This window comes from Coloeus monedula, assembly GCF_965178545.1.
Source record: "Coloeus monedula genome assembly, chromosome: 3".
NCBI lineage: Eukaryota > Metazoa > Chordata > Aves > Passeriformes > Corvidae > Coloeus > Coloeus monedula.
In genome coordinates this window covers 4,568,619-4,593,011 of record NC_138783.1, presented here as the reverse complement: position 1 = coordinate 4,593,011, position 24,393 = coordinate 4,568,619, and the positions used below count along the sequence as shown (strand labels likewise).

The 24,393-nt window shown below is 36.7% G+C and overlaps 1 protein-coding gene across 7 annotated transcripts in view; it reads left to right on the top strand.

The window, feature by feature from the left end:
• Window positions 1-24,393, top strand: part of DCAF6 (DDB1 and CUL4 associated factor 6) — a 78,537-nt gene that overhangs the window by 10,831 nt on the left and 43,313 nt on the right. For all 7 annotated transcript variants that reach the window (XM_082277929.1, XM_082277928.1, XM_082277926.1 and 4 more), the window contains exons 2-8: window positions 5,407-5,468; window positions 11,750-11,842; window positions 14,963-15,148; window positions 18,711-18,824; window positions 19,893-20,028; window positions 21,808-22,022; window positions 23,834-23,927. In XM_082277929.1, coding sequence (XP_082134055.1) covers window positions 5,407-5,468; window positions 11,750-11,842; window positions 14,963-15,148; window positions 18,711-18,824; window positions 19,893-20,028; window positions 21,808-22,022; window positions 23,834-23,927 — 900 coding nt within the window. The remainder of the gene's footprint in view (window positions 1-5,406; window positions 5,469-11,749; window positions 11,843-14,962; window positions 15,149-18,710; window positions 18,825-19,892; window positions 20,029-21,807; window positions 22,023-23,833; window positions 23,928-24,393) is intronic.

The following is a 24,393-nucleotide window of genomic DNA, read 5'->3' as shown; positions in this document are numbered from 1 at the left end:
AATACCTAAAGCTCATTACTAAAGCCTATCTTAGGATTTGAGTATGAGCTTAATTAGCACCAAGTTGTTTGATGCTGGGTGTTTAGTAGCAAAGCTCTTACATATTAAAATGGCAAAGAAGTCTCTTTGTAGACAAAAAAAATATTTTGGATTTTCTTTGTAGTGTTCACACTTTCAGGCTTGCTGATGTATCATTAAGAACAGAGAATAATTTGAGTTATCTGTTTTGAACTTGAGCCATAATGAAGTAGTTGTTCATAGTCACTTGAAAGGTAGTCTTTTAAACATCGACAGAACCAAGAGTTATAATTTTTTGGCATTTTTACAGTAGTGCAGAAGAGTGAAGAAATATAACATAGACCCTTGTTCAAAGGACTGGAGATCACACCAATGGATTTGGTTTCTGGCAGTACTGCTGGTTCACTATTTCCTTTGATAAATTGCTTGAGTTTCCTGTGTCACAATTTTGATGACTATAAAATGGGGCCAGTGTCGGCCTACATAGCTAACAAATGATTTTCAAGGTCTTAATTAATCTTCAAGAATTTTAACTTACCTTGACGAAAGTTAATTCAGTTCATATTGTGTATTGAGTCCTGTTTACTGTGTGGTATATGGAAAATTCTGGTTGCTGGAAAAAGTGTGTTGAGATGTGGATCAGAAGTTACATCATGATGCAGAGTTTGATGTAGTTGATCAAATAAGCTATATACAAATGGAGTTACTTCAGAAATGCATAAACTCTACCCTGGAAAACCAGGAGAAGTTTTGAACCACACTCAGAATGCAGGATAACATGTGCTCTGCGTTGGGAACAGATGCTGGCTCCATTTCAGCTTTAAACTAGGGCATTCCAAATGTCACAGCGAGCCAGCGCTGAGGGACTTGGCCTTGCAAAGAGGCAGCTTGATATAAATGAGTGTTCCTTTGATAAATGGGGTCTATTACTGAATAAGGGTTGTCTTTTAACATCTCATAGTGTGTTGGTGCTGCTTTGGATCAAAGTTTAGTTACATTTCTGTGGAGCACAAGTGTGCTTTAAAGCTAAACCTCCATCATGAAATGATCTGTACTACCTCAGTGGGAAATTCTGGAGCACAGTTTTAAATACATGAAGGTTTTACATGCTAAAAGCATTTAACTTGTCTGCTGTCATCAGTTCTGAAGCAGCTTTGACTAAGTTGCTTACAAAAGAAAGTTATGTGTCTCTGCCAAAACAGGCATGTAGAAAGCACCTGATCAGCAATTCCTAAACCAAGGATTGTGACCTAAATGGTGTCACAACTGCTGTGAGTGGGGAGTACAAGGGATGCTGTTGTATTTTGGTATTGCTCCCTGAAGTGAGATTAGAGCTCTGTAAATGTGCCCAGACACCCAGGTTGGGTAATTCTCCAGGCGGGAGTTGCAAGGCAGCATTTGGTTTGACCTTGTGCACAGTGGCTGTTTTGAAGAAGTAATGTTACAAAGAAGCAGCTGCAGCTTCTCTTTCACCTGCTTTCCCATATTTAAATTCATATTATGAACGACTCAAGGTGTGGCTTCTTTCATACACAGAATGGTCCCTTACTCTCCAGCTTAATATAAACTAAAAAAATTATTGATCACTGTACTGAGAGTTTCACTGTACCTTGAGGCTTCAGTTGTGCATAATGTTTGGTGAAAATGGGTGGATGGCTAAAAACTGAAGATATTATTGATCATTTTACTGAGAGTGGTACTGAACCTTGAGGCTTCACTTGCTGCATATCTAGTGAAAATGAGTGGGTGGAGCATTAGCTTTCCAAATTTCAGCTATGTAAACACTTCACAGGGAGGTCATCACAGCCATTTGAAATTTAACAGGACATTTTTTGTTTTGCTTTATCGTATTCTTGTTGATAAACTCACCTTAGCAGTTTTGAAACAAACCCCATGTGTGTTCCACTGTCTATTGAGATAATCTTGGTGGTGATAGCTTGATCACTTGATCCATGTCCTAGGCCTTGTTTGAATATAGGATATGATATATTGAAGCACCCTCACAGAATTAAATTACTGCATTTCTAGGGATACTACATAGTTAAGGGGAAAAAATAAGTAGTTTCTGGCTTGAGGGCCTGTGCACAGTATTGGAGGGTGAAAAATTTGAACATGACGGAGGTGTCGTTGCTGATGTAAGAAAAAAGTACTTTTGGGGTTTTGTTAAAAGTTTGGGTTTCATCCTTCATCATAGGTGAAAGGGGAGCCAGGAGGGCTGCCTTTGTAGGAAGGTGGAGAGAAGGATTGAGAGAATTCTTGGCACCTGTGAGAGCAGAGTCCTTGACATGGAGAATCTGACTGTTAGGAAGTCTGTCAATAAGAACTGAGATGCACCTGAAAAGTAAAAAACAAAACAAACCAAGAAGAGTTGTTTTTAATTTTTTTTAATGTAATAAAAGTGGATCAGTGACAAAAATATTCAAGTGACAAATATCAGAAGCCTCTACTACTACTGCTGAGCATTTTTATCAAACCAAGTGAACCTGTGGGAGTCATTGCTGAAGTACAAGGAACACAGATTCACTGACTTTGCTCAGCTTTTAACAACAGCAAAAGCAGAGGCAGCATCTTCTTCAAATCATTTTATTCAAGGAGTTCAGTTTTTTATTTTAGAGTAAAAACACCACTTAGGATCTGGTGGTTCTAGTTTTGAATGATCAGATAAACTACAAACAATCCATTCAGTTGCCTTACTGTTTTTAGTACTTAATCAAATAAGAGAGTGTTTGGAGGCAAAACATTTTGACTGTTTTCTCCCTTGCCCCCTTTTTCCTTTAGGAATATAGAAACTATTAAAGGGTTGTAATTTTGTTTGTATTTAATCCCTTCCTCAAATATTTAGATAAATAGTGATTGAAGGATAACTAACTAAGCACATACATAAGAAATCACATATGCAATCCTAACAATTAAAAAAAAAAATGTTTTAAATGGCTAAATGTTGAGTATTTGAGACACCTTATGTCTGCATCTGAAGTTTACTGAAACTTGTATGGATACCGTGTTCTTATTAAGACCAAAATCCTAATCTAACAGCAGCAACCAGTTGTTCATTGCAACTGAAGATGTGATTAGAACACACTAATTGTTTTTTATGTGCTGGTATAAGTGATTTGGATTAAAACTAGAGCATATAGGAAGGGCAAAAATCTGTTCCTCTGTTTTTAAAAATTAGTTTAAGTCATCTTTGGTGTGTGTGTGTACAGAGGATTCTCAGCAAGAACCTGCCTGTTGCTCTGCAGACATCACCTCATTCCAGATGCGTTTTATGCACCTGGTGCAATGTCCAACAATCATCCACTGCTATCTGATTTTTCTGTTCTTCAGTGAAGGTGTGATGGGTCTGGGAAACACTGTATTCTTGTGTTGGCCTGTGGAGTATACAGTTCTTAATGAAGTTACCCCATTGGAGGTCGTGTATTACTGCTCTGTATTTTGCATTACAGTAGCACCCTTGGAGCCGATTAAGTTTCTGTTATGCAGAGTGATACACAAGTATGCAGCAGGTGATATTTCCCACCTGAGCATTCACATTTAGTTACAAGTGATTGAAGAAATCAAATTAACCTGAAAGTAGGAATCTTGATTGAAAACACAGAAGTCATTTGATTTGAAAAAATAATAGTATTTCACTAAAAGGTACAATAAACCAACCTTTAAGAACCTATGGCCAAAGTCTGTTCCTGGAGGGGGGAAAAGTGGGTAAGGAAGAGTGGTAAAGAAAGGCCAGTGAGCTAGGTAGATGTGTGTTCCCAGCTGAAGAATACATACATTCTTGCTAGTAGAGCGTGGTGCCTAAGATTTCATTATTTTAATCTTTATCTAATCATGGTTGTTCCTGGTTAACAGAAATTGTAGCACCTGAGATGTCACAACTTCAATGTTTATAAAATGGGGCAGGAGAGAAGTCTGGCTTTTATCTTTTTAAAGCTGCCTCAGGCATGCTTTAAGTGCAAGCACTTTATAACCATTTCACCCACTAAGTACCTCCTCTTGAAAAAGAAAAAATATTTTGCCAAAGTATGATCATCTTCTAATGTGGTTCTTAAGCTGTGTTATAAGCAATTTTGAATTTTGATCCAGCAAAACGGAGGTATCAAACCCAGACCTTTGGATGGAGGGAAAGCTGTATGAACATTGGATGGGGGTGCAGGTGTAGCTGCGGGAGTTGGTGCTGCTGGAAGGGTGTCCTGGCCTTTGAGGATGGAGTGTGGCAGGGATGCTCAGTGCCTGCTTCCAGTCAGGTGGTTGTGAGGGACCAGGTGTGTGGATATCAGATGTTCTTTTTCAGGGCTGGAGACTATATGGGAGAAATAAAAAAGCATTCAGAGGAAGCAAGTGGAGAGAGGAGAAACTACTTTTCCAAATTTGTGCTACACTGCCAGAGGCATCACTGGGCTCTGACATGGTTCTGCCTTGAGCTGAACCAAAGCAAGTTCAGAAATGTAGGATTTTTCAGATGTGGGTTCTTTTCCTGATTCTAGGTTTTTTAGGTTAATTTTGAGTGAATTTCATAGTTACATGTTTGGAAACAGTGTAACCTAGCATAGGTCTACAGTCTGATGCTCTTACGTGGAATTTTGTTCTGAGACATGTATAAACACAGAATTAAAAAAGGTGTAATGATCCTTGAATGTAAGAGTTTTTGGGATTGAAGTAAAAAATATTAGGTTTATCAGGTTGTTTTTTTTTTTTTTTCTGAAAGTGCATTCTGGGGAATATTAAATTCAGTATAAACTGTTTTCATAAAAACAGGACACTTGAAATGAAAGTTGGAGCCATGTGTTTAAACATTTAGTTCAGGAAAAGACCAGATTTTTGTCAATATACTGTATTTTTCCCTCTTCATGTCTTTAGTACCGTAATGTTTTTGAGTGCAGTGGTAAATCAGTTGGTATATAGCATATAGTACATAAAAGTTCCTGGGGCCTTGTCTTAATATGCGTTTACAGATTTCATCTTTATCCTTCATGTCTTCCTTTCATACCATTTTTGTGAAATGGAATGTTACTGGTCTTAAATGTTGCTTTTCCAAATGCAAGGGTTGTACTTTTTGAACCGTGTTATACTTGCTCCCTCTCAGCTAAGTGAACCAAATAACCACCGGGTTAATTTCTGTTTTCTAGCTATTAGTTTTAGAGGAAACATCAGCTTGCAAACCTTTGAGATGTTCATTTTACCATTTCTGCATTATGAAAGGTGGTAGAAGAACCAGAAAATGTCATGCTTGTCTTAGGATTTGTAAAAGGAGAACCGTATGAATTGTTTTAAGATTCAAATTTATATTCTGGTTCTTTACTCTTTAGGTTTTTACCTGTGTATGGTCACTAGCAGGCTCTTAAGTACTTCAGTTTTTAAGAATTATGTAATTGGTATTTTTCTTCACAGGGAGAAGAGAATTTATCCAAAGATTAAAACTTGAAGCAACCTTGAATGTGCATGATGGATGTGTAAGTCACTTGTTGCTTTTTTGTTTGTTAAAAACTGTTAAATTGTGATTTCGTTGCCGTGGTAATAGTCCCTTAACTTAAAAAGGCAAATATATTTGTCTATTAAAGCTGAGCAGGACCATTCTGTTTGTAGAGACCTACATCTGAATTCTCTAGCTATTTGTTTCTTCTCGAATATCTGACACTTTACCTTTGAAGCAAAACAAAATCCCATTCCTGTACATTAATGCTGTGTCTACTGCTGAATGAATTAATCTCTCCTGCCAGTTAAACACATTCTTACCTTTTCAGTTAGGACTAATCTTAAACCTTGAAATGAAGTTTGTTTGTTTGTTTGTGTTATACTGTGTTGACTTAAATCACTCAAAACACGAATAAAGTTTTCTTTTCCAGTTCTGAAAAGCAAATCATCAAGTGCTACATGTTGACTTAAAGAGACAATGAAAACAAAAATAAGCCTTCCTGAAAGGCAATAGCAGAACTTGAAATATTAATTTTTGAAAGTGGTCCAAATATTTTAAGATATATCCTTTTAAATAAAAAGTTTTAGCTAAGCTGGGTTCAGGACAAAGAGGATGCCATGTTACCTTTGAGGAAGGGAGCAGAAATTCATGGTTGTTAAAGTCTTCATTGTACAAGATACCTGAAAAATGAAAGTATTCTATAAAAAAAATGAAACTGTAAGTGCAGCTTTCATACTTTACCATGAATATTTCTAAAGCTGTTCAAATGGAAGGATTATTTTAGCTTGACTTTTAATTAAGGAGTGTTATAGTTGTTAACAAACACAGTAGTAGTTTTAAGGAACGAGTGTTGTTAACATTCAGCCTTCTTGAGATCAGAAGTTTGATTTTGATGTGCCTATGTTTTTGTGAGCCTGGAAAGTCTAGGAAAGGCAAGGATTAGAATTGCTGTACATAAAATGTGAGCTACTTTTCCTGTACTGACTACCATTATGAGTTTATGTTCTGGTACAGATGGTGTTGGTGTAATGGAACAAATACATGGTTTCTCTTTTTTTTTCCATGAAATGTTACAACAATGATGATGTAAGGTCTCTTCCAACCCAAACAGTTCTATGATACTATGTGTATTTATTAATTTTATATTCAATATTGTAACAGTGATATTTTACTTTAGAATTTCTTCTCTAGTAATTTTTCATCTCCTCAAATACTTAAGATGAAATTTTTCAAGTCTCTTTTCCTGAAGTTGATTGGGGGGTTTTTCTTTATTTTTTCTTTATTTCCTTGTAAAAATAGTACTTTTTTTCCTATTAACACAGAAGACAGGAAAACAGTATTTGTTCACTACTTGTTAAAAATTAAGTGACTGATCTCTATTTCAATTATCTGCCTCTGTGTCATGTAATAGAAATTGCAGATTTGGTGTTGGCTGTTGGTATTGCTTGGCACTACCAGATGGATATGTATTTGAAATCTAATCCCAATTTGATTGTGTTAGCTTTTAAAGTATGCTTTAACATATGGCCTGGTTGTTTTTGTGGGTGGAAAATGCTTTAACTGTAAACTTAGAGCATTATTTGCAGGCGTTTAAAATACTACAGTATTGAAATACTACAGTTTGAAAAAATGTCTTTAGAAGTTAAATTTGCTCAGAACTGTACACCTTTAAGGAATGGGCTGTTGGGAGTTCTTACCTCATTTATTGTGTGGTCTTTTGCAAGGAATAATCTTTTATGGCTAACAATCATTCAGTATAGTTTCTTACTATTTGCTTTAAAAAAAAAAAAATCTATGAAATAGAAGTCAATGAAATTACAATGCTTATACTGATTGAACTGCTTATTACCATCAATAGTAATTAGGCTCTTTTTTTCTCTTTTCTTCTTCCGACAACTCCTGACTCAGCATGCATTTCAAACATGGGGAATGAATGCCATATTGTACTATTAAAGGGTGGTTTCTGGGTTTGGATTTTGGGTGGTTGGGGTTTTTTTTACAAGAGTTGGATGGCAGGGGTTTGGGGTTTTCTTAGGTTGCTGTTTGGTTGATTGGTGTTTTTAAGAAGTTTTGCATTGTTCTGTTGAATAAGTTGTGACTTATATTTTCTGTATAAAGCATGCTGTGTAATTGGACACGGTGGACAACTTACTTAAGGCAAGAAATTTTTTTACTAATTGAGGGTAAAAGTAAAGTCCAAGTTCCTATCTGTTACACAAAAGAGAGGTCCTGTGGGAGATACAGCTGTGTGTATAATCATACCCAGGCAGGATATCTGTGAAGAAGGGAATATTCTATGAATTATTTCACGTATCTATGCTCTAGTAACAGTAATATTGCCATAGCACCTTTTTTGTTTAAAAATGAGTATTTTCACATTTTGTTTCTTTGAAACAGTCCCGTTTTCCCCTTGTTTGAAGACGCAGTTTCTAGCAGTAGTGTGTGAAGTAATTGAATTGGTTCTACAGAGTTGTTGATGTCTGCTTGTAGCCTTATCATCCTTCCAGGGCAGGATCTGCCCCTTTCAACAAGGTTCACATGGTCAAATTCAGTAAGATCATTTGTATGCCAGAACTTGCCATTTTCTGTGTTAGCTCTAAAGGGAGCTTAAGAAGATGAGGAAATGTACAGAGTTAGGTGAGCTGTTCTGTATGAAGAGATTAAATCCAAAGGAGAAATGTTGAAAGAGAAGCAATCTGGACCAGCAGCGATGAAGTGTGAGAAAAGTAGAGGATAAAACAGCTCTAAACCATATTGAATTGCAGTAAAAATACAGTTTATTTTCTTCTCATTTTGGTCCTGGGAAAGCTGAGGAAGGTTGAAATGCAGGATGTAGATGGAGCACTTGACAGGAGTAAACACTATATTTTAAAATAATGAGGATTACCTGAAGGAGTAATTTCTCATTTCTGTGTATAGGCATTCAGATCAATGACAAACCAGTCCTTAATAGCATTCATCTCCTTCAGGATGGCACTTGGGAACAAGTCATTTTTAGGTGTAGTCCTCAAAGCCAGGCTTAAATCGGCATAGGGCTTTTGTGTTTTATTAGAAACACAGTTTTTACCTTGTCCTCCACACATGATGAGCGCTGCCTTTTTCACGCCCTTCCTTGCTTGGGGGGTATTCCTGTTATTCTGGATATCTACAGCCATTTTTATTCCTTTTCTTCTATTGCTTGTATTCTGTTAATCTCTTCTGTTTGCAAAAGAGTTGATTCTGCTGTCACTTTGCACAGAAGCAAGGAGTTTGCTTTTTCAGGTATTAAGGACTGGCTGCACTGCCTCCTGCATTGTCTTTGAGGAAAACAGAGATATAAATTTACTGACTAATTGACTAATGAATCAAAAGTGCCCGCTGCCTCCTTGCAAGGCTAGATGAGTGACAAATGAAATTAGATACAATTAATAGTGTGGAGTACTTAATAGAAAAAAGCTAATTACACACCCTTTGACTTTCTTACCTTGTTAGTAATTGTCTGTCATTTGTGTTTGATGTATCCTTTGTTTTGGCTCCAACACCTTTCCCAAGATTTCCAAACCCTCAGTGTAGGAACTGTTACATTAGGCTTTTACTTGGGTGTTGAGAGGCAGTGCTGGTAGTACAAATCTGTAGCTTTTTCAAAATAAAACCCAGTTTTCTTGCCAGTCCTCATTTTACATTATATTTTAATAGTGAGTTTGCTTCCTTGGAATGAGACAAGAACTATTTTTTTTTGCTTTTCTTGAGCATCTGCTTTTAGTGATCCATATGCAAATTTGTTGGGGTTATTCAGTGTTGGTCTAGGTTGTACCAAATACTGTGTGTGTTGACTGGAAAGTCTCTGAAAAAAACCCAAAACAAGCTTATTTGACTGAAAGACTTCGTTACTTTTTTATTTATTTATTGTCAGTAATGTTGAGAAGGTGATTGGGTACAGACTAAAAAGCCTATTTAGTTACAGACCTCTAGTACACACTTGCTAATGTCATCTTACTTCAGGTTTTTTGAACCAACTTTGGTCTGGGTAAGGTGTATTGAAATTGCTCAACTGAGGCAATTGTTGCAATGAAATTGGAATTTGGGAGGAGAATGATTGATGTCTTGTGTAGGCTTGTGGTGCAGCAATTTCGATAATCTTGTTTCCCCTTTGCATCTTCAATGTTTTCTCTGTTTTGCTGTCCATCAGATTTTCGGTTTGTACATAAATATACACATCCACCCCCTCCATTTGTTTAATGTTTGTGCTAAGTCTTATTTCTCACATCATGACTTTAAATTTTCTGTTGCTTCCTTGTTTTTTCAGTGTTTTGTTTTTGTTTCTATTCCTGTATTTCTACATTAGCATTTTGGTTTCTTTAGGGCAACGATAATAATATTTTTCTGCCTGAGAGGAAATGTAGATGAAAATAAACATTGTTGGGTTGTGTGTTTGCCCTTGCTGTAGTACTGTGCAATGTTTGACAACATTTTAGAGTACAGCCATTGTCAGGACAGGTTATTTCAATGATAGATGGTTCTGTGGGCTAACTGAAACTGTGGTTCTCGGTGATTGACAGCCAGAGTTATAAAATCATAAGAGTAGCCATGCAAGGTCATACCAAAGCTCAGTGGAACCCGATAACTTGGCCCTGAGAGTGGCCAGCACATATTTTTGAAGGAAGTTGAGGCAGGGCAAGCAGGCTGTATTTGATAGCTGTTCTGGAGAACGCCTTGCACTTTAATGGGCAGATGGAGGTGGAAGCTGCACCTTTCTTTCTGACCATTTTTCTTTGATGAATATGTATATTCTTCCACTTCTGGTATTTAGGGTGTTCCACAACAATGATTTCCAGTTGCATTAAAAAGCTGTGTGTCATCTGATGGTTTCATTTAAGGCCTTCCATTTCCTGTACTGTGAAGATCCACGGAAAATTATTTCTTACTTTTTCCATGTCACTCATGTTTTCATAAGCTTCTATCATATCCCTTCCCTAGAGCGGTACAAATTATTATTATTTATTGCTTCTTGCAATAAAAAAAGTTTTAGATATCTATATGTAATAGATAGCCCAGTAATTCCTTGTCATAGTTTCTCTTTCCAAATGGGCAGTAATAGAAATGGACAATACGGGAGTGGGATACGAGCCCAAACTGCATAGCGTGGAAGACGTGGGATTGCCATGCATGGATGTATACCCTGCTCTTCTGTGCATTTCCTGATAAATCCTAGCAATATCTGCTGCTGAGCACTGAGCTAATCCTGGCATAGGCATGTTTGTTTAACACCAAGATCTCTCCTCAAGTTCCTCCACCTGAGAATATCAAGGTGGTAATGTCCCTGTGATGCACCTGCAACTGCCAACTGATTTTGCAACTAACCCCAACTAAACTTGCCATTTAAACAGTAACTAGAATGGGTACATTTATTTTAAACAAAAATTATTTATGTTTGGGGGGGCTTGGAGTGAAACATTTGAATTTAAAAAAAAAAAAAAGGCATAAGAAAATAATTTAGAACAAAGTGGGTTTTTTACCAATTCTGTAGTCCACTCTGATACATCACACTAAGGCAGCTGTTCTGCCAACAGAATCTAGCCAGCAGAAAATGGTGATGGCTGCAGTTTGACACTTGAAGGTATTTTAGAGGCTTACTTGAAATGATGATGGTCTTGCATGCAGTCTTTGGTGCTTGTGCATGAGCTGGTGCTTGGAGGATACTTTTTGAGCTTCCTGGACTTTGAGTGCTTTCACAGCTTTGTTTCACTGACACATTGTTAAGCACAGTCTTGTGAAAAGGAGAATTGATAAGGAAATGTATTGTAAAGCTCTCCCAATACAATTCTGTACCTCACTGTAGGATTCTTCTTTCCCAGCGTACTCACACTTTTCAAAAGGGATCTGGGATGGATTCTGCAGTGCTTTGCCCTGAGAAGGTGTGGTCACTGAAAAGTGTGCAAAGCAGTGGATGGTCAGAATTTGGATATGGTGAAGATACAATAATGGGAGCACTGTGATGCCCTCCCATTCAAATTCAGAGAACTCTCTGTGGAGTAGATTTGGTACATTAAAGCACCTCAATGTGTAAAATTGTGGCTACTGTGGGAAGCTTAATTTACCTGATGAACTCTTGAGGAGCAGAGGGAGTAATTGAGATGCCATAGGTGAAGCAGGTGATTCCCTTATCAATTTGTTTTAAAAACACAATTTTTTTTTTTATGCTAGCTGCTTAGAAATTACATCATTTCAGTTGAATTTGTTAACTCCTATTTCTGTAGTGTTGGATGAGTATTGATGTTATAATATGGTGAAAATTGCATTAATGTAAGTCTAAACAATTTTTTTTTTTAATTAATGCAGGTGAATACAATTTGCTGGAATGATACAGGAGAATATATCTTATCTGGTTCAGATGACACCAACCTGGTAATTAGTAATCCCTACAGCAGAAAGGTAGGTTTGTTTCTGGCTGCTAATTTTCAAATAGGATGCAAGTTATTATTTTTCAACTTATTAAAGATATTTTTCAATTTATCAGTTTTCAGTTATTAATTATTATGTGGCAAAGATAATATGCACTTCCTAGTGTTTATAAATGGGAATAAAGCTTCACAGTGCTTTAAAACCTTAGTGTTCTAATCCTTTGTGACATTGGTATTATCCCATTTTACGGTACATGGCTAGGCACAAAGGGAACATGGTCTCACCACAGATTAGTGTCAGAACCAGCAATAGGATTCAGTAATTCTTGTGAAATCTTGTAGCCACATAAACTATCTTCCTCTCACTTCAGTTTTAAAATATTGTATTAGCTTTTGCTCTGTGTAATGTACTGAGTTGTCTTTCTGCGTCATGTTGTTAGGGTGCCAATCTTGATTAAAATAGTTCACTCCAGTGTAAAATTACATTGCCTTGTGTGTGCCTGCAGGTGGATGGAGAATAATTTGTATTGAAATAAGGGTTACAGCACAGCTGAAAGGCTCCAGTAGTGCCAGCTGGCATCCGTCAGGTAGTGGCACTGTCCCACACTTCTCTCTTGAAGGAACTGCTGTTAGTTTGGTAGAACAGATGCTCTCAGCTGTGCCCTCTGAGAGGCTGACAATTAAACCCTGTGGACATGCTCAAAAATTAAATGTGTAGTGTAGGAGCTTGGGTGGGTCGGACGGTCGGGACGGTGACGAGAGATCTCTGTAGTCAGATCTTGGAGCATGTGGTTTATTGCAAAGGGCGTGGGTACAGGGGCACTGCTTAGAGCTGCAGCTGGCAGCTCTGAGCAGGCCCAAGAGAGCAAGAGAGTAAAAGTGAGAGCAAGTAGGTAAGAGTGGAGTAAGAGTGAGTGAAGAGGAAGTAAGTAAGGGGCAGAAGTCCTCGTTACAATACAATAAATCATCTTCTGTACTGAATATTCTAATTTTCACTAGGCAATCTAGTACAAGATACAAATCCTATAGCATTTACATACAGCCTATAAGAGTTCTTATATTACCATAGAGTGTTACATTTTAACTCCTAAAAACTACTCTTTGGACCCCTTCTGCTGAGCTAGTAGGGTCTGCTCTGACCCTTGGACCTGCCTGCAAGCAGAGGGTATTGTTCAATCAAGAGGGGATTACCTTCAGTCGGCCATACCATTGTTTTCCAGTTGTTCAGTAACTAAGACTTGGTATCTCAAAGGTGGCCTTCATTTCGATGTCGCTTATAGTTTTCATATTCCCAAAATCTTTTGTCAGGCAATCATATTTATAAGGCTTTCCTGTTTCGTCTTCCCCAACAGTGTTGGTATGGTGGAAGAGAGTTTGAGTAGAAAGCAATACTTGGCTTTCCTGAAGGGTTGTGGTGGGAAAATGGTAGTGATTTGGAGTGTTGCCTGTACCTATAGGTAAGGCCCTTTTGGTCACCTCCCCAAATAAGCCATAGCTTCCAAATTTCATCTCTTCCTTTCAGTTACCGACAAAGTTCAGATCAGTATCACTAGATAGGGCTTCTCTGGCACTGGGAGTTCTGCTGGAAAAGAGGTATCCAAGACAGCTGTGAAGTAGATGATGGATATATTCCAAAGTGAGTGTTGGTGGAGAGACATGCAGAGTAAGAATTTTTCACACAAATAAAGGATGTTCAATGTTATTTATTGGGCAGAGTTCATTTGAATATGCCACTGTGGGATAGTTACTTATTATCAGTTTTACATTAAAATATTGCAGTATTTTAAAAGGTGCTGCAATTTTAGCTTTATCCTTTCATGGGACAGTTTTCCCCCCCTGTTGTGTACTACTCCTTTACTTAAGCCTAATGAGGAATAGGGCGGATGTCTTGTTTTCTTTTCTTTTTTTTTTTTTTTTTTTCCAGTTAGCTGAGTTATTTATTTTTTTGTAACAGCAGAGCAGAAGATGATTTTTAAATTATTTTTCCTCCAGTACATGCAAATGCAATTATAAAATAGCAGGTACCAGCAAGAAGACTCAATAATCAGTGTTATTCCTGAAAGGTACTAGAAATGTGATTTTTTTATGAGTGTTACAATTGTGTTAGCTTATTTTCTCTGGCTTGAGTAAGAAAATCAATACAGGAAAAGGGAGAAAATTTGTATCAGAACTGTGCTGTAATTCTGTCATCTTACCCAATACCCTTATCACCATATTTTCTATTATGAGCTAGGTAGAGTAGCAAAAATAGACTTCAGCTATCAATATTTTGTACCTTTCAGAATATGCAGATACACTGTTAAACTTTTTTAGTGGGAATTATTTAAAAGGTGTGAAATAGTGCTTTAAACAGCTTGGTATTTTTTGTCTAATGGAAGTGGTGAAAATTCAGGTTTAAGTGCTGCAGATGGGGGAAATAAGAATATAATTTTCACTTGTTCACAGGAAAGCATGTGGAGGTTTTTTCAGTTTTGGTAGACTAATAAGTATGTGAGGAAGGATAAAGGGTCACCACAAAGTCTTTAAAATCAGCTGTGATGGTGAAGTAAATCATATGTTTCTCTGCTTTACTGGAGATGAATGAGAGACTAAGTCAAGTCTTGGTTTAATGCCCTGTAATCAAGTTCTTAAGTGTTTATTTATTTTTGTCTAGTTCCAAAACGTCTTTCCTTATGAACTTCACTCCTCCTTTCCAGAGTGAATTTAAGAGTAACATCAATTTTTAAAGTCTAAAAAGTTGGCTTAGATTACAGTGCCTTGTTCTTCTTGCCTTAAAATATTCCAGATCTTCTAAGTCTCTCCTCACTGACATGGTGGGTGGCTGCACCGTCACCCTGACTCATGTTTCACTTGGGGAAACCTGATGTGATGTGTAACCAGCATTGCAAAAACAAAAGGTGGCAGCTGCATTCCAGCCCTTGTATTTTGCAGACTACTTCGTGCAAGTGCCTGAGCAATTCTCTCTTGTAGAACCACTTTCTTCTTAAAAGAAATTTGGTGTAAAGGCAGCTTCTCTGTTCTGTTGTATTGAGCTGTGGGTTCCTGGCAGCCTGTGCATAGGCTCTATTTCACAGTCTGAGTTATTTCCCCATTCTTTATCTGCTTGGAAAACATTGACCTGATGCAGCCTCCCTTTTTCTTTGTTCTTTAGGTTCTCACAACAATTCGCTCAGGACACAGGGCCAATATTTTCAGTGCAAAGTTCTTACCATGCACCAATGACAAACAGATTGTTTCTTGTTCTGGAGATGGAGTCATTTTCTACACGAATGTTGAACAGGATGCAGAGACCAACAGGCAATGCCAGTACACCTGCCACTATGGGACTACCTACGAGGTACCTCACAAAATACATCTTATTTTTGAGATGGGTAAAATACATATTTTGTTGTATTGTTGCCCAAGATTTTAACCAGACTGCTGAAACCTTTGTTTCAGTGAGAATTACAGAACTTTTCTTCTGTCTTTTTTGAGTAGGTTTTTTTCCCTCCTGAAGTAGGCTTGAAGAGAGAAATGTGCTAAATTAAATTGAGAGCTTTCCAAAAAGTGGTGCTGTTAAGACCATTTTGGAAATATTAATTCACCTTCAGAATGAATGTTCTGCAGAGCAAAACAGATTTAAATTGTGCTGTGAATTTCTTCCTGACGTAGGTTGGGGGTGGGGGCAGTGGCTGTTTTGCATTTTTATTTTTATTCTTTTCCCCCTGCCTCTCCCCCCTTCTCTGAACTTTTCAGCAGTTTCATGCCTTTTTCACAATTCAAATCCTTCTAAGAAATGCTTATTTCAGCATGTGTGAACAACTTAATCTGAAAAATGTGTTTACAGTTGTAGATAATTTTTCTATTGTGTATTCTAGTTAACTCTTTAGGTGTAAATTTAGCAACAGTGTTTTCAGTCCTCCCTTGGAAGTTTTGTTCATACAAATTAGGCAAGTGAGGAAGCAAAGTGTTACTTAAGTCAGGAAGATAATAAGATTTATTGTTCTAGCTGCTTCTTTTAAATGGCAGCAAAAGCTGCTGCTTGCAAAACTTACTGTGCTTAAAATAGAAAAAATACTGCAATTTTTTTCTTAGGTTATAAATATTCCTGTTTCTTTCACTGTTTTGTTGGGGTTTTTTAACACCAACACAGTACGCACACAGGAAAAAACCCCCAAATCCATTGCTTTGTTAACTATTCAGCTCAGAATTCATAGCAAGCTTTTAGATACCTTTCTTTGCATTTTAGTGAACAAAATCTTTAAAAACTTCTCATAAAAAGAACTGGAATGTGTGAAAAAAGGAAGTGACTGAGGTACTGCCAGAGCTAATTTTTGTTCACATAGTAAAAGTGTTATGGCTGTAATTACACCAATTTCATTTGCCTGCTATATTGCACAGTCAAAATGGTCTTATTTGGGATGATTTTTATTCAGCAGTAATGTTGAGAGGGCATTACTGTTGTTTTTGAATGACAGGAGTGTGATACAGCTTTGGTTGTTTATGCTGCTTTAAAACACAGTTAATGGGAGGAATAGCAAGACCTCTATATGACATTGACTGTTGTAACAACTCTGTCTCTTTGAAGTTATTTTTCTTATCCTGTTTTGCACTGAGGTTTAACATAGATAAATTTGAGCTCTCTACAAAAAGTTGTGTTTATAGTACATTTTGGGAGATACTTTTTACGAAGGAAAGAAATGCTGTTGCTGTGTCTTAAACCCGATATTTGAACATAAAATTCATGAGTTTTGTGGCATAACACCCTTTTTTGAAAGTATAATAGAGCAAATAGCAGGGGGTTTAAGCAAATGGCTGAGACACAGCTTCAGCTTCTGACATAACCCAACTTTGTCGTTGAGAGGTTCCTGGAGTGGGGAGAGAACTTCCAAATACTGTGATGTTACTGCCCAGCTGTATGTAACCACATCGTCATGTTAAATATAGAACTTTGACTCACTGGGTTTTCTAAATAACAAAAGCTAAAAGCTGCCCCTGAGGTACCAATTCTAAATTTGAATGTGGTTTGAATTTATACAGTTCTTGGAGTTTGTGCCAGTTCAAGATGTTGCAAAAACATGAAGCAGAAGAATGTGGAAATTGGTGTCAATTGTTGTAAACTGTGAGATAATTGTACAATTGTTTTTAGTTCTGAGTGAGAATAGAATAAGCAGAGGGAGAAGTTCTTGAGACATGTTTCTGAAGAGTTTATTGTTTGTACAAGGCCATGACAAGTTTATTTTTACTCAGCCAAATGCTTTTCTTTATTGCTGTTCATGTGAATTGCATTTCAGACATTGTACTTTTATGGACACCTCTTACTTTCCTGTTTTAAGTATAGTAAAATGATCATATAGCTATACACTTTTAAAGTTAAGTAGCAAACAAGTTTTTAGTTAGTAAAAAACCAATTTTGTATCTATAATGTGTACTTTTTGAACTTAAATGTAGTAATATTGATTCAATTATCAGAGCTTGCACTTCTCCATTTCTCTGGTTTAGTGCTTATAAAGTACTTAGGATGTCTGTAAGCACCAAGCATAAAAGTTGCCATGTGCAGCTTGTATTACATGTATAGGGTGAAATAGCATCAGTGTGAACAGAAATAAAGTACAGCTACTAGAAATAAGAGCTTGCCACATTCAGCAACATTGTTGGAGCAAAATGTTTTCACTGAAAGCTCTGCTAAATGCTGGAAGAATTTAGTGGATTGAAGGACAATTGCTGGTTTTTATAACTACGCAAATAATTTTAATGAAATGTGTAGTGAAAATAAGCCTTTTCAGTATGTTACACTGATATATTGAGGAATAGTGGTCATAGCTCAGAAGTTTATTGTTCTACTGGTATTCAAACCTTGGCTTTGTTCTGCAAATTAAACTTATTTGGCACAGCAAGCATTGTTTCAGTTATTGTGCTGAGCATTACAGGAGAGGCTAAATCCTTCAGCTATTACCTTACTAACCCCACTTCAGGTAGAGAGATTTGCAGATATCCATAGGTTACTTTTATTAAGAGTTTTGGGAAGTGGGGGGGGATAAATCATTACATTAAAAATGTTAAAGAATCACTGATGCTCTGTGTGCAATGAATGCATAACACTATTAACCATTTTTGTTGCTTTATAAATTTCTACTGAAATAGTAGCAGGAGTGTAGGAAAAGAAAAATACTGCCACAATATTCTCTGTTTTCTGTTTTAAGAGACAGAGTGTAAAAAACCTGGCATTTCCTGTGTATTCATTGACCTGTGGAATTCAGGTCATATTTAACATTATGGTCACTTGCCTTTTTATTTTGTCTTGAGGAGGCTTTGAGTGAAGCCATTCATGTGAGACTCCATCAGTCATCCCTAGGTGGAGAAGGGCTGAGCTTAGGAAAATGGTTCAATATGGTGCTCTCTTAAAAAAAAATTGCAGTGAGGAGGTAGGTTGGTAACAGCCTTTAATGCAGACTTGCTGCAGGGAACGACCTAGAAAGTAAAGGGGTGGCCCAATAGGATTAAAAGCCATTTAGTATTTTCAAGGCATTCAGACTTCTGAGGATTTTGTTTGTAATTGTCTCCTATTACTTGATAGAGAGTAAACTGAGCTTTTGTTGAATTACTGCAGCAAACGGATAAGTTATCTGAAAAGTGATTGCAGTAAATGAATGCTGTGTATTAAAAGATAACAGAAACAACTGTAAGCCTTGACCTATGGATATTTAATCTTTGACATTTAAAAGTTTCCTTTGACTTCAAACCTTTTCTTGAAAATGAAGAAGCATCATCAGTTTTTCAATTTTTCTTATTACTTCACTGAAAAGCTTGACTTGAGTCCTAATTGTCTTAGTGCTGCTCAAAATATTGATGCTTTTACTTTTAAATTAGTGCTATTTCTGGAGGTATTAATAATCTTATTTTTTCTTTCTTTGGAGCAGATTATGACAGTACCAAATGATCCCTACACTTTCCTCTCTTGTGGTGAGGATGGCACCGTGAGATGGTTTGATACTCGCATCAAAACAAGTTGCACAAAGGAAGATTGTAAAGATGTAAGAACAAAACCTTTTCATAAAGATGACTTTAAAAACAATCTTTTGATAAAGATATCCTGAATGTAGAGCTGTGCATGACACAAACACAGGATATGAGTTCTGGTAAAACTTTTAGAAATAATAGATTTTAGGGTTGTTGATTGAGACGACATTTTTCCCAAGAAACAGTAAAAGTTTGGGGAGTCTTTTTTTATTTTTCTTCTTTAATTTTAATATCTCTCTGATTTTATAAGCTTTTGTGTGAGGCTTCAGATATGGTAAAAAAGATTTGTCTGTTGAAATTGAATCTCTTAGTCTGGTTTACACAAATGATGTAGAGTGCAAAACTGGAGGCAAAAAATGAGCCTTGAGAATCATCTGCAGCCTTGTGTTCTTGAGCATCCTTTGTCCCTCTGTAAGAAAAGATTTGGTAATAAATTATATCACTGGTATGACCCTAGAAGGTAAGGTGGTGGTGCTGTCCACTGTGTTTGAATTTTAGAAACAATTTTAATACTGAATTGGAACAAAACTGTCGAAGTATGTATTGCTAGTCTTGATTAATTTTCTTCAGCCTTGTACACATTTACCAGTTCTAGGGGTTTCTTTCATTTTTTCCCTTCTATCCAGTTATCTGCCTGTAGATGGAATCTACTCTGATCCTTTAATTAATTTGTTAATAAATTAAAATTAATATGTTTCTGCATATTTAGTACTTTTCTCCCTCCACAGTTACTGTATTTCCATAAGAAAATCCAAGGTGCAAGGTAGTTTATAAATCTGTAATTTTTAGCTTACATATTTTTAAATGTTGTTCCTGTGTTTTTGTTTTGTTTTGGTTTCTTTTTTAGCTGTTCTGGTGCCAGTTTTGTTTCTCTGATAGTTTTCCTTCTGTGCAGTGGCTTTTCTGATAACACATTTATCATCAATCTTCACAGGGCCAGACCTGTTTTCTCAAAATCTCCTTGACTAAGGGAGGGGCCTGTGTCCTGAAACAAACAAAAAACCAAGACAAAACAAAGAAAAAGAATTATACTTCAAATGTTCAGAGCTGTTATTTCAATGCTGCATTTTTGTGTGTTGCAGGATATTTTAATAAACTGTCGTCGTGCTGCCACCTCTGTCGCTATCTGTCCACCCATCCCCTACTATCTGGCTGTGGGCTGTTCTGACAGCTCAGTGAGGATCTATGACAGGAGAATGCTTGGCACAAGGGCAACAGGTAGGAGCCACACTCTGCAGTGAGCATTTCTACCCATTGGCAGTGCCAAATTCAGGTTATTTTCAAAACAGATGGTGAATGACTCAAGTTAACACTGCAGAAGTGTAGCTTTCTTCTCTGGGAACTATGGTTTGTGATAATAGAGTCATTTCACTGTAATATTTGCTAATGCAGAAATCTTCAAGGAAGTAAACCTAATCTCTTCATGCATCTTAGAATGCATTGTGTACTGAATGCAGAAAAAGACCTTTTGTAGTGTCTCTTATTTTGTCTTGAAACGTGTGATTCCAGGATTCCAAAAAGCTGGAGATTGCAGCCTCCAGTGGTCCACCTGTATTTTAATTAAGTTCTTGTCTGGTACTCTGTTATGCTGGAACTTGATGCTTCTTATGTGAGGAGATCTTATGAACTCTGTAATATCCTGCACTGTGCTTGCCTTTGCAGCAGTTATTGCTGTATCTAACACAATTTCACTGAAAAGCTGCAAATTCCTCAGGTGAAAGCTGGCATGCTTCAGATGCTTACCTAAGGGTTTTATTTTAAAAATTCAGGTGCACAAAAATGTGTTATATCATTCTAACTTAGCTCTTGGTTATAATGTATGCTCAGTGTTTGTTTGGACACATAGGAATTAATAATACAGATGTGACATTTATGTCAATAACCATTGGCAGAAAATCTGTCATTTTGTGCAGCATTTTCCTGTTAATGATTGTGGTGGAGGAGAAAGGGAACAGGAAAGATCACTAAACATAAACATATCCCTCTCATCAGGCTAACATTCTGTAGGAGCTCTCCCTTTCATCACACTGGTCAGCAAAATTCTGTGAGAAGTGCCTGGGAACAGATTCTGGGGGCTGACAGAAATGTCCTCTGTGTGTGCTCTTGTACAGTACAAGAATAAGGTGAATTTGGCCTGGAGAGCAAACGAGAGAAAAATCAAGGTTCTGAAGACTGATTTTTAAAAAAATATTGATGTAGTGTTCTGTTGCATGTTTGGGTTTATGTGGAGTTTTTGTTTTTTGGTTTTTTTAAGAGGTCAAGTATTCTGTGTCCAGTGAGCAAACTTGATTTTCATTTAATCATTTCTGCCATGTAGGAAACAGTTATATGTCAAATTAGGAGGTTTTGGAAGAGTCTGGTTTTTTCAGTGTTAGAGCTTCTTATAGGTACCTTTTATCTGCCCACAAACTTGTAATTCTAGAATTTAAGATTGTTTTAGTGTTTGGATTGGAGGTGAGTGATCGGGAAGGCATGGTAAGTCCAATGTAGTGTATAGGTCTTCAGTTTCAAAGTGACAGTATTATTGTGTCTTGGAAGAAAAATTAGGGTTTTTTTAAAAATTAGGTAGAAAAGAGGTCTATTCCCTAAATTTTTGAAGTTTCATGTACTGAGTTCCTTGCTAATTTGTGTGTAGATACAGATTTGCATTATTGTTTTGTGTTATTTGGTTCTAAAATTTCCATTTGTACTACATTTGACAGCATCCATACAACACCATGTGGTGGGTACGTGAGACATTTATATATTTGTGTGTGCGTTTTCATCTTTTATTTTTTGTAATGTGCATAATAAAGACTGTAAAATCTGATATGTCATTCCCCAGATCAAAATTATTGCAGAAACTACAGGATATGTAGCTTTTCCCTGGTTATCTTTTGTTGGATGCTAAATAAGGGGTTTATTGAAGCTGTTGAAAATTTGCAATAGTAAATGTGTAATTTTTTTCTTCCTCCTCTCTCCCCTCACACTTTTATTTATTTATTTTTTTAAATAAAGGGAATTATGCTGGCAGGGGCACTGTTGGAATGGTGGCACGTTTTGTCCCTCCTCATCTCAACAACAAATCCTGCAGGGTAACATCCCTGTGTTACAGTGAAGATGGCCAAGAGATCCTTGTGAGCTACTCCTCAGATTACATTTACTTGTTTGATCCCAAGGATGACACAGCACGAGAACTTAAAGTCCCTTCTGCTGAAGAGAGAAGGGAAGAGGCAAGTGATTAAAATGCCCTTCTTTCATGTTTTATGTTTTTTAACTTGCAGAGCACAAGAAATACCATCAGTTGTGTTTCCCTTTAATCTCAAAATAATGTGGCTGGTCATAGACTGAGGTGTGATAAGTAGATTGTCACAAAAATGGTGTATTTTTAATACATACTTATTTAGGTATGTATTTATTTACAGTATTTTGTCACTCTAGTTTTCTTTCTTGTCTGGTTTCCCTCTCTTAGAGATGAGAAGGCATCTGCCTGAATTTTGGGTTATAACACCAGCAAGGGTGGCAGGTCACTCCTGTAATTGAGGTGTATGTTCTGTTATTTTTCATGCCATCAGAAGCATATTCCTTGAAATCAAATATTAACACTCCTTGGTAAAAGTTGTCGTTTCATGGCAGATATGAGGGAGTACGAGATGTTTAGATCAAGGTGAGCCACTGTTACTGAGCAGTATTAAAATTTTCAAAACTCAAGCAGCTGTTTATTATCCGCTCACTTACAATGGTGCTGACCCTTCCAGTCTTAATTTTCTGATCAATATTAAAAAGTGCCTTTAACTACAGTGAAGTTGTTTCTGTCTCTCCCTGCACTCCTCCAACCATCCACTGCCTTTTTTTCTGGTGTTTTGCTCACCCTTTCACAAACTCTGTATCTCGAGTTCCTTATCTTTAGTCTGAGGCCACAAGGGAAGTCACGATGAGTTGTCAGCATCCTGCTGTCCTCACCTGCAGGATCAATGTGATGATGATGATGATAATTTATCTTTTCTCTTTGCTGTGAGAAGTGTGATGTTGACGTTTCCTTCCTTCTTTTTCTTAGAATCTGTTTGGAGCCATTTTTATACATTTTCCGACACATTTTACATGATGCGTTTTCTTAATCAGCAATACAGCATGATTCTGCTTTTAAATGCTTACTCTTTGTCCTTGTTGTTATCCCTAAAAACATTGTTGCTTTGTTATTTTTATTTCAGCCTGGCTTAAAGTTGTATAGAGCAGAAGAAATGTAAAGACTTCTTCCTAAATCTGTTGGTAGAGTCATGAAAGTTAAAACTTTGATATGCTTGTACCACAGGGCCTTTGCATTTAGTTTAAAATTGTCAGCACTAGTTTTTGGTTGGTTTTTTTTTGTTTGGCGCTTTTTTTTTGTTTTTAAGGCCAGAAATATCCAGCCAATACACTTGATTTCAAACTCTGACCTGCCTTTCTAAATGAGCAGAGTACTCCCTGTTTCTCTTGAAGTTGCTGAAAGTAACACCACCTATTAGTGATTGCTTTATACTTCCTGCTGCAGAAGAAGTGTTATAAAAAAGAAAAAGAAAATAGGTTAAAAAATAAACTATAGTTTATTTGCATAAAATTTCCTCTTTTTTTGTTAATGTCTGATTGTTTTTAACTTTTGCTTGATTGCAAGTCCACATTTCATTAAACTGAAGCTCCCATATAGTTTTTAATGTGAATAGGTGAATATTTCTGCAGAATTCAGGATGAAGTCAAGAAAACCTTAATAATTATTGGTCACTCCAGAAAGAGTCAATTAACATAATGAAGTTAGTTTAAAATAAAAGCTGCATTAGTTCTGGGAGTCATTTAGTTTAGGCTGTTGAAGCTTAAACTCGTGCATTTTGTTGATAAGTGTTGTGCTTATTCATGGTTGATCTGAACATAAGGCTGACATTCTGTTTTTTGGTGACAGATATGAATTTGGGTGACTTAAGAAAATTGAGATTTATATTTAGACTTAGAATCCTCTACTGTAGAACATAAATAGCTGTGTGATGCTTTTTTCTCTTTTTCTCTCCCCCAGTTACGTCAGCCTCCCGTTAAACGTCTGCGGCTCAGAGGGGATTGGTCAGATACTGGGCCAAGAGCAAGGCCTGAGAGTGAGAGAGAGAGAGATGGTAAAAGCATTTGCACTTGGAGGGGGGTTGTTGTCCTTGCTGCTGCATTTTGTTGGGTTTTTCTGTATTGGTTTGATTTGGGTTTTATTTTCCAGTTTTTCTGAAGTATTCCCAAAATTTTTCCTTCAGATTGTTCTTGTTTTAACAATCAGCCAAGCCTTAAGATGGTTTTCTTAGAGTTTAACACAGAACTGCTATTGTACAATGACTTTTAAAATTGAAAATATTCTTACCAGAACAATTATATTGCTTCAGTTAGGCTGATGTAAGTAAAGGAGAGCTTTTTTCATTGTCATTGCTTAGGGACTAGCACAAGCACTTATTTCTTTTTTTTTGTAGTCACACCTCACATGCAATCACAATTACAAATAAAATGCTCTTTAATAGTTACATTAGGATTCTAATATTATACTTTTCATTTTTATAATGTCATTTAGTCACATAAGTTGACTAATTTTTATGCTTA